The 13,737-nt window shown below is 42.5% G+C and overlaps 1 protein-coding gene across 4 annotated transcripts in view; it reads left to right on the plus strand.

Annotated features, from left to right (window-relative positions):
* The window catches only part of KALRN (kalirin RhoGEF kinase), a 452,901-nt gene that overhangs the window by 342,615 nt on the left and 96,549 nt on the right, over positions 1–13,737 (plus strand). For all 4 annotated transcript variants that reach the window (XM_082284833.1, XM_082284834.1, XM_082284835.1 and 1 more), the window contains exons 28-33: positions 3,757–3,849; positions 4,180–4,291; positions 5,416–5,606; positions 6,008–6,109; positions 6,789–6,931; positions 8,089–8,191. In XM_082284833.1, coding sequence (XP_082140959.1) covers positions 3,757–3,849; positions 4,180–4,291; positions 5,416–5,606; positions 6,008–6,109; positions 6,789–6,931; positions 8,089–8,191 — 744 coding nt within the window. The remainder of the gene's footprint in view (positions 1–3,756; positions 3,850–4,179; positions 4,292–5,415; positions 5,607–6,007; positions 6,110–6,788; positions 6,932–8,088; positions 8,192–13,737) is intronic.

Genomic DNA, 13,737 nt, shown 5'->3' on the forward strand with positions numbered 1-13,737 from the left:
CAGGTGTTTGCCTTCCATGGGTGCTGGGCCACCCAATGATGCCTGTGCAAAAAGAGAAAGCTGTCTGTCCCCCCAAAAAGCCTCAAGGAGGCACTCAGTGTGAGGGACTAAGGTAATGCAAAGTACCTGTAGATCCTCCTTACCTTGTTCTTGGAGTGACAGTGGTTCAGTAGTGGGACAGGATAGCCTGGCACAAGGAATAGAGAGAAAATTGTCGGTTCTTTTCTTCCAGGCAGAACCTGGAATTTCCCAAAACACCCTGACGATGAGAGTGAATTATCTAGAATAACACCCTATAGTAAGGAGCCTGCTTGAAAATCACAAGTGTTCCTCAAATTTCATAAGCTTTCATAGAAAGCCACCTTTGAGATGAAAGCAAGCAGTCCCAGTAATTTGTTTGAACCCTTCAAGTCCATGGAAAACTTGCAGCTACAGGGCTCGTTGTAAGGGTTGACTAATTAGGAGAAGGAGCAAAGATAGGTGACATAGCTCATTTGAAACCATGAAGAGAATTACAAGCCATGCTTGGAGCTGGGATGTTCTTAGGATGTAAGTGAAGCAATGTCTGTAGAGAAAAGCAATTTATTTTATTGAACGAGTTGAGACAGGTGGAAAACAATGCACAAACTCTCAACTATGAAACATGCCTAGTTCATCTTGCAGCATTAGTCTAATAAAGCATAAAGATTACCATCTTCCTTCCCTACAGATGGTGCTTTGTTTGTAAAATTCAGAAGGTGTTGGTATGGTTATGTTAGCTGGAAATTGCACGGGGAATGAAAATAGTGTGCTTATTCTGACTTAACTGCAGTAGACTTACTAATTTCACTCTTTCAGTTTTTGTGTCTGTCTTGTTCATCTTTACTTAAAACTGTGTTCTTTATTCGGTAGTTTCAAAGATAAATGATGCCTGCCATGTTTAGCAAATTTTAGTATTTGTAATACCATATACTTCAGGCTAGCAAGGTATATTTTTGATTACCAACATATGTTAGCTGTCAACTTCAGTTGGTAGAATCAGCATATTACTGAGGTAATCATGTTGATTTTAGTGTCTTTATTTAAGCAAGCTTCGATCTTTGGGACAGAGTTTGGTTGAGCCATGTACATGCTTCTGCTACTTGGAATACTTTTTTTTTGCTTTGAATCTTGGAAAAGATTGGGTTTTGTATTCAAGAAGCCACAGGGCACTTTTGATTTGCATGACCAGCATGGAACATGGTAAAGCTCATTGACTTTGGTAGCATTGCAGAGCATGGTGTTTCTGCATGGATGAGAGTTCCTGGACAGTTTCTCACAATGTCCCTCAGGAAATGAGCAGAGGCACAAACAAAGGGGCTCAGTTTCTCCTTACTAATATTTTTTCTGGAATTGCTCGTCACATTTGTGTCATGCATGACAAAACCTAAACGTTTCATGGGAGTTGTAATGCTGAACCAGTCGACTTAGCATGTCTTTGGTCTGTGTACCCAGTTCAGGATGCAGTTTGTTCTCCTACCAACCAACTGTACACAACTAGATGACACCTAAATGTGTGAATCTCTAGATATTTGATACAAAATTTGGGCATGTTATCATTGCTTCATGGCCAGTTCAGCAATTTTTATGGTGTGAAATTTTGTTTAAGTATTCCTGTCTCCATGTTGTCCATCCAAGGACTTCTGAGAATCTTGTGCTGCCCTACACAAAGAATATTTTTGGGTTTTTTCTGGGATTCTGTCATTGCATGTATGACTGTGTGTTCATCCTGCTCTGCAGCTCACCTGGTTTGCAATGCACAGCTGCCAGCACACGCTGTCTGTGATGTGCCTTCATTTCTTCCAGGCCCTTGGGACACTTTTCCACCTTAGGAATAAAAAAAGCTGTGAGCTATGGTGATGCACTTTAATGTGAACCAAGCTTGCTTTAAACAAGAAGCAGGGCAAAGTGGAGAGCACAGAGCCCTGTGTCGAGCTTGCTTCTGAAACTTGCCAGCTGCTTCAAGGCTCAGACACCTCTGGGCTTCCTGTTCCTCAGAGATGTGTGAGATGTCTGCTCAGCCTGCTCTCTGCTGCACAGACCTCTCTCACCTGTAGCTCTGCCCTCAGTGAGTCCAGACCTCTCCAAATGTCACAAAGCCAACCCAAGACACCCCCCAAGACACACTCCAGCAGGCTGCCTTTTTATCTGACACTTTAGGGACCAGAGGGAGGAGCTGCAGGGAGACTGTCCCTTCCCAGTAGTGCACTTGTTGAATGTCATTCCACCAACCCACTGTGTCTGTGCACAGTCTGACCAGGGAGCATCCTGGCAGATCAAGGAGTGCCCAAAGGGGAGGCATCTTGCTGAGAGCATGCCCTGCTAATTCCACTACTTGGATCCTACAAAAACAACTGTACTTTGCCAGCACCAGGAGGTTCACAGCCATGGCCGAGGTCTTGCTGGCTGCTGCAGTTATGAATTGAGTCCCAGCCATGTGCTCTGCAGGCACAGTTCCTGTGTCAGCTGTGACTCAGCTTCGTGCGAACTCCACTAACCCCCAAACAGAGCCCCTTCCCTTTTGGGTCTTGTTCATGTCACCAGAGCTATTTAAAAAAAAACCCAAACAACTTGTCTAGTAAAAAAATCAAACCAGCAAACCAAACATCTTTTGGTACATTGTGTGAATAGTGGATGCTTTTGCATCCCAGCATTAAGACAAACACTGGAGCTAAAAAGAAGCAGTAACCTCACTAGTACTCAGCAGAAAATCAGATTGTATACAGAAAGAAAATCTCTGTTCTTGGCAGCTCTTCCCCCTTCATCTTCCTTAACTTCTTCACTTTACAATCTCAAATTTATGCTCCAGTAGCTGGAGAAAAGTCCCATTCCCCTTTTCCGTTTGCTTCCTTAGGAATCAAGGATTTCCTGGTGGCCAGGAGTGAGGCAAGGCATGCCCAGGGCCTGGCAGAGACCCTGGGTTTCCAGAGAAGGGTTTCCAATCTGTTCTATTTCAGCAGGGAATCTGCCCCTGTAGGGCATGAGTTTGGAATCTTTTAGATGCTAAATATGTCCATTAGGGTCCTGTAGGATTTTCAGGAGCTCCTAACTCCCCCCAGAACAGCTGGGAGGAGGCAGCTGGGTCCTTTGTAGCCCTCAGCAGGTGCCTCTCTGTGATGTCTCCAGAAATTCATGAGCACATCACATTGATCAGCTCAGACATTTTGGGTGAGGTTCAGGTGACGAAACAGAAGTGTTCAGTGCTGTAACAGGTATCATAAAGGGTATCTCTCCTGGCCCCCAGGTGCCACCTCAGAGCAGAGCAGGTCTGTCAGCACTGTGTCAGACCTGTTATTCCCATGTGGATATTTCAGCTACCCCAGGGCTCTCAAATGGGACTCGATGCCTATGTTTAGACAGCTAAATTACACCCTACTCATGCAATTTAATTTAATGTCACTTCAGTTTAATTGAATGTTAAGATTCTGCTTTCAGCCTTCATAGCTAGGGGAAACCAAATGACATGACAGGTAAGTCATACTTAAATCAAGGCCTGTTTACTCAGGAGAGCTTTAGCTGACTTGCAGAGGGACCCTGCAGTTTAAGTGGCCTTAGGGGGACTCTGAAGTTTATTGCTGGGCTCTCTGAAACCACACTTACTTGCATGCAAGCTTAAAGAGAGTTAAAAGACTAAACATAGAGATGCAAGGATCCAAAACTAAAATTAGTTATGGGTGGTTCTGTCTGGCAGAGGGTTAATAGTTTTCCATGACTGACTGCTGTTTTTATCCCTTCTAGGAAATCCAGCAAAGGCATGGGCTGGCCAACTCCATCTCTTCTTATTTAATCAAGCCTGTCCAGAGGATCACAAAATACCAACTCCTACTGAAGGTAGCTCAATGAGCTGCACAGATCAGCTCGTGCAGAGCACTTCACAGGTGTAATGAGTCACCTTATGCTTAAGGGAGCTGCTTCATGACCTGCAAGCATAAGTCCCCAGAAAGCTTCCAAGTGCACAGTCTCCCTTGAGGGCACCTTGTTTGGTTTTGTGTTATAGTTGTTCCCATTTGACCCCCACTATTTGTGAGCACCCACAGTGGGGTTTGCTGCAGTTCAGCTTTCTCCTGTCTTGAAGCAGCTGCACATATCTAGTAGCACAGTTGCGTGTGAAGGCACCACCTTCATCAGAGTTTGTTTATGGGTGTCTGCCTTGCTTCTTAGGAGCTGCTGACCTGCTGTGAGGAGGGCAAAGGGGAGCTGAAGGATGGTCTGGAAGTGATGCTCAGTGTCCCAAAGAAGGCCAACGATGCAATGCACGTCAGCATGCTGGAAGGTGGGCAGAGGCCAGGGCAGGGGAGGGACCTGCTGAGAGATTAAGTTTGTTTGTAACTTGTGGTGAAATTTAGCAGAGGTTGACTGTAGCAATACTGTTGTTTCATCATAATTTTTAGGTACCTCCTGGCTCTTTCCTGGTATTTCTCCAAAAGTCTTGAAAGAATAAAGCTGGCTAGGAAGTTGGGGTGGGGGATGGTTATTTATCTATATCTTCTGTGTTTGTATAAATATACATATGTGTGTGTGTGTATGAATATGCATATGCAATGTATGTATATATATTTAGCTAAAACATTCCTTCTCCATTAAACGAAAAAAATCCCCTCCTGAAACAGTATCAGTTTAGCTGCTGGCAGCTGTAACAATTATTGGATGAAAACATTTCTAAATACTGTTTCAGCATTTCAAAAGTTCTGATTTTCTGAGTCAAAACAGCTTGTGTTTCAAAATGTTAGCATAATTATGCCAAAGATTTAAAAAGAAGTATTTAAAAAATACTTTAAAACTACAGGAAAAAAAATTTTGATTGGCACAAAGTGAAGTCTTTTATTGGCTTAGTATTGTGTGGAGTATTTCTAAGATGTAAAAATTTTATGCTGGACTGAGATGCTTTATTGTGTCTCACACATTTTCTTGGCCTGGGAAAAAAATTTCCAGCCTGGCTTGAGGAAAACCAAGGAACAAGCAGAGTACTAAAACTAGTGAAAAAAGGAACTGGTGCCGGTAGCCAGGCAGCACAATAAGCCCAGGTGATTAAAATTGCAGGAGGGCAAACTGAATAATGAAGTGCATAGGATTTCTTGCAATGCAGTTCTGTGTGCAGAAACCACCAGTGAAACCTTCATAATATTAATTTTTGAGCAATTTTTACTACACTTCAGCAGTAGCCTTATTTAGCACATATGAGGTATTTGCACCTGGTGAAGTAATTACATCATTGCAATAGGAAAAAAAGGAAAGTATTTTCACTGAGGCAATGGATACCCATTATTGTCCTTTCAGAATATGAAGGAAAAAAAAAAAAGAGAACGACTCTTTTATTTCAAGTCCTTACTGCTCTGGTTTTTCTGTGAATTGCTCATCCCGAGAATAAATACAAGTGATTGTATTTTGTGCTTTTAGGGTTTGATGAGAACCTGGACGTCCAGGGAGAGCTGATTCTTCAGGATTCCTTCCAAGTGTGGGATCCCAAGTCTCTCATTCGGAAAGGCCGTGAGAGGCATTTGTTTCTCTTTGAAATCTCTTTGGTGTTTAGCAAAGAGATCAAAGATTCTTCAGGACACACAAAATACGTTTACAAGAACAAGTTACTGGTAGGTGTGGCTGCAAAGAAAATATTCTGGGTGTTGTGGTTTTTGTAGGTAGAAGCGGAGTTTAGGAAGCTCACGTGTCCCCCTGCTGGGCTGGGGATACTCTTGCCCCTGGAAAGGCTGGCCCCAAGTCCTGCAGGACTCACCTGGAAGTCAGCCTGCAGTGAGTCTGGAGAGATTTAAGATTGTGAGGGTGGGGGGAAATGCGAGCAGGATCACTCCAGCCGTTCACTTCCCTGCCACCCCAGAGGCTTTCTGTTTCTTTTATCTGTGTAGCAAACAGAGATAAGATCCTGTTCCCCTATCCATCCCAGCCTCCCCACTTCTTCCTACAAGTCCAAAGTTTTCTGGACTCATGAGGCTTCATATACATGAAATCTTTCATCATCTCTCCTCTACACTAGACCTCAGAACTGGGAGTGACTGAACACGTTGAAGGAGATCCCTGCAAATTTGCTTTGTGGTCTGGACGAACACCATCCTCGGACAATAAAACAGTGCTCAAAGTAAGTATTTTCTTTTTGTTTTCTTTGTCTTTAGCATTTCTGGTTCAGGCCTTGGGAGCCCTGAATGAAAGGTCGGTTTCTTGCCTCCTCGCATTCACGTGGCTTCTGTGTCTGCCAGTGGGGTCATGCCTGCATCAGGAGCAGCTGAGCTCTAAGGCTTCAGTAGGAATTGGGACAGTTGTGCAGCCCTGCTGGAACTGCATCTCCTCTTGCAGCCTGGGCATGCTGACACAGGGCAGGTCTCAGGGTGTTTGGCTGGGAGGTGTAATTCTCTTAGTCCTTTGCCACTGGACTTATCAACAATCAACCTCTTCCACAGACCTCCAGAGGTGACAGCCTGTTCTGTCAAGTGAGTCTCAGCTGAAGAATTCATGTTATAGTTGTTTTGTCTAAGGAAATCCCAGCTGTGCACTGATAACCTGTTTCCCCTCTACTGAGCATGCTGCATTGCTAGCATTAAATGTATTTACCCAGAGCTTAGCTGCTTTGCTGTTGCTTGCCAAGTAGGTCTGGTCAAAATGCTCTCAGTTCCCCTGGGGTTACCAGGTACTCCAGCAGCTGCAACAGTGCAGCAGAGAGGACAAACTTAATCATGGCATTCATCAGCCAGCCACAACTCCTCTACACAGGAGGTGAGAACATGATAAAGTCTCTGTCTTTCTGCCATGTGAAACTTTAGGCATCCAGTATTGAAACAAAACAGGAATGGATCAAAAATATCCGGGAAGTTATTCAAGAAAGGATCATTCATCTGAAAGGAGCTCTGAAAGAGCCAATTCAGCTCCCCAAGACACCAGCAAAGCAGCGGAACAACAGTAGGAGGTAACTTCAGCCACAACCTGAAATCACTAGTGTTTTCTCAACCCACAGCAGTGTAGTGTCTGTGGAATTTTTACTGGTTTTTACTGTACTCAAAGCAGTTTTCATCATCTTGGCTTCTTATATGTTGTCTTGGCAAAAGTAGCTAGAAAGCTTTTTTTATGATATATGTACAAAGATGTTTTATTTTATACTCCAAAGTATAAAGAGAAACAGTAAAAATTCTTCAAAGTCCAAGGTTATGGTTCTTTCCTAAAGTAGATTTTACTTCTTCACATTTGAGTAAAACCAGACATTTTTTTCCTTGTTTGGCGTGTTTAAGTGTTTGACAATGGAAATCATAGTTGATCCTGACAATAGATTGAAGAATATGTAGTGAAGAATCTGCATTTTATCATCAAATATAAACTTGTTTCAGCCTGTTAAATAATACTAAAATTTTTTTGTCAACTGGTTTCAATCCTGGATTAAATAGAAATTATAGATAATGAATTGTTCTTTTTCTGTTGTGGCATTCCTAAAAGCCACCTGTACTTTGAGCATCTTCACTTACTCGTCAAATTTTATCCCTCTCTTACTTCAGGCTGTGTTGTAGGGACATCCAAAGCATAAATAACCAAGGTCACCCAGGAGACCTGTAGCAAAGCAGAGATCCAGACATTTCCTCTAAGAACATGCACCAATACAAAAGTTTTCTAGTACAGAATGAGGACACTGATTTTTTAAACTTGTCCCTAAATATGTATTTTGTATTATTTAAATATTTACTTTGAAAGACCAATAAACATTTATGAGAAGTTTATCTCTACAGCCAAAGGGAAGAAAATACACTGTGTTAGCAGCCTCAGAGAGGTAAATATATAGAGCTCTGTACTGTCTTTATCTATGTTTGGATAACATCTTTATGGCTTAGTATTAAATTCCTGAAGAAATTTAAACAAATGTTGTGATTATGTGCAAATCCAAACCCCATGGCTGAGGGTGATGTCATTCTAAATTCAAGAGCTCTATAGCATCATGGGCTGCCTCAGTGGGGTAATTTTAGCACAAAGCCAGCTCTGTCCTGCTGACTTGGCACTTCTCAACTCCACCTGTAACATTGTGCTCACTCTGGTGGTGTGTTAAGGAATGCCATTGATTCCCTATTCCATTTCTTGCAGAGATGGAATAGATGATGCAGACAGCCAAGGGGATGGCAGCAGTCAACCTGACACCATTTCCATTGCCTCCAGGACATCACAGAACACAGTGGACAGTGATAAGGTAGGACTGAAATGTGAAAATACATGGCAGGTAATTGCCCCCAGAAAAATGTAAGTGAAAAGCACAAGAGAAGGTGAAAGAAAGCAGCCTGTCTTCTGCTGAGTGAGCTGAAACTCGTATTCCCCTTTGCTAGGTTATTAAAATCCCGTCTGTTTCTGTGTGCTTATCAGTGCTGCTCTTCTACATGGTATCATTTCTGTTATTGCAGCTCCTTTGTGGTTAATACACAGAGGTTCAATTGGCTCTGAAGAAGCAGCCCAGAGCAACCTTTTCTTGCCTAGGACAGCTTGTCTTGTGAGATCAAGCTTCTGAATGAGCAACCAGCTGGTTATGTTACATATTTCCTTCTGAGCTGAAATCAGTTGTTTGTTGGAGGGAATGCAGGTACTTACACACCAATTAATGTAGCAACATTGGGATCCTGGCTGGTATCTTGAGAGCCTGGGAGACCTACCATTTCCAGAGACTGTGATTCTGGACCCCTCTCCTCACAGACATATGGTGGAGCATATGGATGGCCCTGAGACACGCTAGATTCTGTTGGAATACTGCACACTGTCGGCACGTATGTACATGTCATTTTACTTGTCAGACAATCTGAGTCCAGATCCCCAGCTTCACTAGGATGCCTCACTTGAATTTGTCACCCTGATACCTCCAGCTGTGCTCTTCCACTGAATTAGCAGTTGATTGTAGGAGAAAATGGGCAGTTAATAATTACCTTGGCTGTGCAGATGGGGTTTGTCATATCCTCTGAGAGAATGCCCGTATTCTCTTCGTGTGTGTTTTGAAATCACATGTAACTTGAAAAAAGCTGAATTCTCCCATGCCTTTATGGATTTATCTGTTTGTTGGGGCTTTAATTATGCTGCCACTTAGACAAGGCAGAGGGGTGTCTTCACAAAATCAGAATCCAAGTTTTGGTTGTTAAGTTCACAGGTAAGGTTCAGTGCAGATACTATTTTGAAAGCTGGACTCAGAAATATAAGTTAATTGCAAATAAATTGCCTTTGTAAGACCATCTGTTGTATTTATCCTAAATGCATGTCCCCATGATTTTACTTTTGTGTCCAATAATGTGCATAGAAAAGTATTAAGCCTCGCAATCCAAAGGCCACTGTAATGTATGCAAATACTTTGCCCGATGTCTGAGAAGTCTTCAATCCACATGGACTTGTCTTACTTTCTGTGTTTTTCACATTTATCATTCCTGATAAAAGGCCCTGACTTAGTGCAATACTTGAGCTCATGCTTAATTTTAAGCACTCGCCTAAGCTTCGCTCGTTTGCCCCCAGCCCGTTGGCTCGGTTGCATGAATTCTGGCCACGTTGAGGTAAGATGCTCCATGTTGCATGCTGCAGCTGCATACAAGGGCTATGGTGCCAACCCAGGCTTTGTACCCTGAAAGACAGCCCATCATGGCAGGAGTTGGTTTAAGGATGCAAGACTGGAAATGGTTATAGGAGTTTCTATCCAAAACCTTGTTTGAACTGAACAGCAAATGTGTATGAGATAAACTGAGTAGAGCTCGTACAGGGAAAAAAGTTTTTACCATTGGGGAAAGGGTTGTGCCATGCTTTAATTTTTTTTTAAGGTGGGTAGGTTCACTTGCTGACTTAAGGCTGTGTGGTTTTGTGTTGTGTTATACATTTAATAAATAGAAACATATTTGAGTGTACAGCTAAGGCTAAAGGTTACTTGTATGTGCTTTGTTGAATCTGAGGTAGCAGTGTATCATCCTTAAGTAGAGAGGCAGCTCCTGCTGGACGGTTTCCTTATTGTCACTGATGCTAATGCCAGAATACTGTGGAGAACTCAGCTCCTACAGTGCTGCATTATCATGTCTTTGCTCCAAGGAGAATGAACTCCCTGCATCTCTTTATAGTTCTCTCATTTTTTTTCTGTACTATGTTACCCAGATTAGTGGCAGATGAAGCTGAGCTGCCTTACCTCCTGCTGAATTGGCATGGAGTCACACCTGTGTTCAGTGTCCACTCAAACATCGGGCTCACCTGCTGGCACAAAGCCCTCAGCACACATTGCCACCTGCTCTGAGGGGACTGTCTGTCAGCAGTTCCAAAGCTCTGAAATGACTCCTAATGGTGACATTTTACTACATGGGATGTTTCTCCTTCAGTGTGTAGTTGAGCTTTTCTTCGAGGAGAGTGTGAGTGAATGTGGTTGGACTGGGAGGTTTTATATTCTCACATGGACTGGTGCTAGTTACCAGCACTGGAAGACTGGCTCATCTCATGCTCTCTAGGTGGGTTTTCTTGGCAGAGTTGACAGTGCTTGGCACATACTCGTGTGGGGCTGATAGCAGCTCTGACAGATACAGGGTTCAGCAGTCAGTGGTTTTGCTGCCTATTTAACTCCAGCAGAGTCAGCAGTGTTATTCCCATGAGTTCAGATTCAAGCCTAGAGGCTTTTTGCAGCTGCAGCCTCCATGGGTGACTTCTCTAGTGCCCCAGTGAGATCTCCATCCAGAGGAGCCAATGGAAAGAGCTCCTACCTTTAGAAAGTCTGACTGTTCACAGCAGCCTCATTTGCAAACCCATGCCAAGAGCTTTGCAGTGCCAGCAGTGTGCCGGGATGGCAGCAGATTAATCCTGCATTGGGACCATCTATGTATTGACTCCATGCCAGAAACAATTCTCAAGTAACATGTAAGAGTTGAAATTACTCTCTGAAGGCAAAAGAACTCAAAGATTTAGCTGACACACTTTGTCCTTTCCCTAAACCTTGCTGTTATGCCTGAGGATTGCCTAACGCACTACTTGAATGTTCAGACAAGAACGTCAAACAACATTTTAGACAAAGGAAATCACAACTTCTCAAAGATTCTCAATTTCAAGTAGCACTTCTGCTTAACAACACTCCTCATGCCTCAAGTCATGTGTATTTCTTTCAACTTATTTGTGAGTCAACTCCTCCTGAGTTGTAAGTAGCAATTTCTGTGTTCTCTCGCCATGGCACAGCCCTGCAGCTAAGCTTTACTTTAGCATTTCAAACTCCTAAAAAGACAAAAGGTTTTTTGTTGTTAAGAGGGAATGAAATAACATTACTGTAAATTCAGCAAGGTTTTTTCTCAAGACATGTGAATGTAGCTACAACAATTATCAAGGGGATCCTTTGGTGCAGAGGATAGAGCACTTTGACTGGGGCTGAGTCCTAGTTCTGCTCTGTCACTCACGTGTTGGGTGCCATTGCAAAGTACATTTGATGGCACATTACCCTTTCCTTTTTTTCCCTTGTTTGGATGAGGAATTTGCAGGAGGAGATAGAAATTCTTGCAAACATTACATTTGTACATTAATTACAGCATTGTTCTCCATTGTGCCAACACATGATGCAGAGCTGAATTCAGACCTGGTTTTGTAGCCTTTATGGGAGCAGATTCTGCTTTGAAAATATTCTGAATTATGTGCCTGACTCCAAAAGTGTTATTAAGCCTTTAAATATGCAGGCTTTCCTGACTGCAGGCTGTGGTCAGGTGATTATATAAGACTCTCCAGATTAAAAAAAAAAAAAGTAATAGTGTCTGTGTCTCTTTAAATTAAATACCTGATTAAGTAGCTTCTTAAATCTGGGTATGACTATTTAATATCTTCACTTTCCTTGGACTTTTCTCTCTCAAAAATATATAAAGCAATTATCCCCAGGCTCAAACATTTCATTTTCATTAAATACTATATAGTAGAAACACAGACTTCAAGTAAGGTCTGTAGGTCTGCACCTTTGTAAAAGGAAAAAAGGAGAGAACATATAAAATGTTTATTTTTCCATTCGCAATCCATGACTACTTCTATATGCAATCTATAATCTAAAATATTTCATACACAGGAAAATATTTGGATTGTCATTTGAATTGTGCAGGTTTTATATAGAGGGGGGAAAGTGGGTTGATGACCCAGACTCAGTGCTGAAGAATCAATAGATAATGAATACTATTACAGTAATTGCAATTCCCATTGAGCAGCCAGGTCAGGTCCTAGGTAACTTACTACGCAAAATTTCTTCATCCTTTTCCAAAAGGCAACGGAGACAGCTTTTGTTCTATACAGTAAGCCCTCTTCAGCATGCTATCTAAAAACCTCTCCTTGGAGAGAAATCCTTGCCCTATTCACAGCAGACAGGATTTCAGTCTTTATATTTGGATTCAAAGCAGCGGGGAATTGCATAAAGGAAATGTTACATGCAGGGCATTCTCATTTGGTAAGGCCATTGAACTGCTGGCTTGTGAAACAGCTGTTTCTGGAGATACTGGCCCATCTTCCAATGGCCTCCTTTTTGTTGGCTTTTGCAGAGTACTGAGGAGAGCAGTTCTCATTTCCTTCTGTTGTTTTTGGATGTGGAAAAAGGCTCTGAAATGTGAACTGAAAATGTTTTACTCTCTAAAAATAAATCTACCTTATACACTTTTATCTTTTCCATTAGATACTAGACTCAGCTCATCTTTCAGCAGTCATGAGACAGAGATCTTGACCTCTTCCACATTGGTGGTATTATATAAAGTCTGGGAATAATCATTTTTCTAATTGAAGGTAATTTGTACAAGAGGGGAGATTTTAGAATTAGGACTTACTGGAACAAGTCACTTAGGGGCAAATTCTCTTTTCTTGAGAAGCTTCTAATCAAGGTAAAATAGCTTTCTCCCTATGATATTGTCGGTGGAGGAGGAACCACTCACTCACTGGCAGTGAGCTCGGCGTTGAGTCATGTGCCAGAGACACATTTCTACTGCAATACTGGGGGAATATCAAGGCACAGGGAGGGTTGACCCCCAGCAGTGCTTGTGAATGGCCAAAATATTTGTCACCATGGACTGGAATCTGTGCCGCACCTGAGCAGTGGGACTGACCTGAAGAGCCAACATCTGTCAGTGGAAAAATCTCTCTGCCAGTGGTTAGCGGGTGCTACGGATTGCAGCTGATGGGAAGGAAGCTGGAAGGTGCAATGTAAACTCTCTGGCAGAGCCAGGGGAGAGCAGGATCATGAGAATATGGAGTGGGTGGTGAAGCAGGGAGTCACTTAAATACAGGAGCAGGAGTATTTAGAAATCTTGCTGTTTTCTGGAGCACTGTAATAGGTGCCAGCAATTTATCTGCCAGGCATTGACCTGAAGAGGTTTCTTCCTCCAACCAAGATAGTTTACTCTCAGTAAATTGAAATAGATTAAACAACTTTGAGTTTCTAAAGGGCCAAGGAAGGGATTGATTTGGTCTCATCTGTGTAAGTATTGTTGTGGTTATTCTGCCACCGTCCAAGCAAGTGATGTGCCAGAATTCAATGTACTGTCTGGAGTGCTGCTTCCTGGCAGGGACTGATGAGTTATGGGACCACAAGAAAAACTAAATTTATGTAATAGAAAATGACTGCTGGCTGTTAAGTGATTTTTTTCCTGTGAAGGTATGATAAAGAGGAGTGAATTATGGCCCCAGAGGATATATTTCTATTGCTTGAATGCTGCCTAGCATTAGAGCAGTTCTCACACTGAGTCCCTACTGCCCTCACCTGTGGAAAAGGGAAAACATGATAGCGATCAA

This window comes from Coloeus monedula, assembly GCF_965178545.1.
Source record: "Coloeus monedula genome assembly, chromosome: 7".
NCBI classification, from domain to species: Eukaryota; Metazoa; Chordata; class Aves; order Passeriformes; family Corvidae; genus Coloeus; species Coloeus monedula.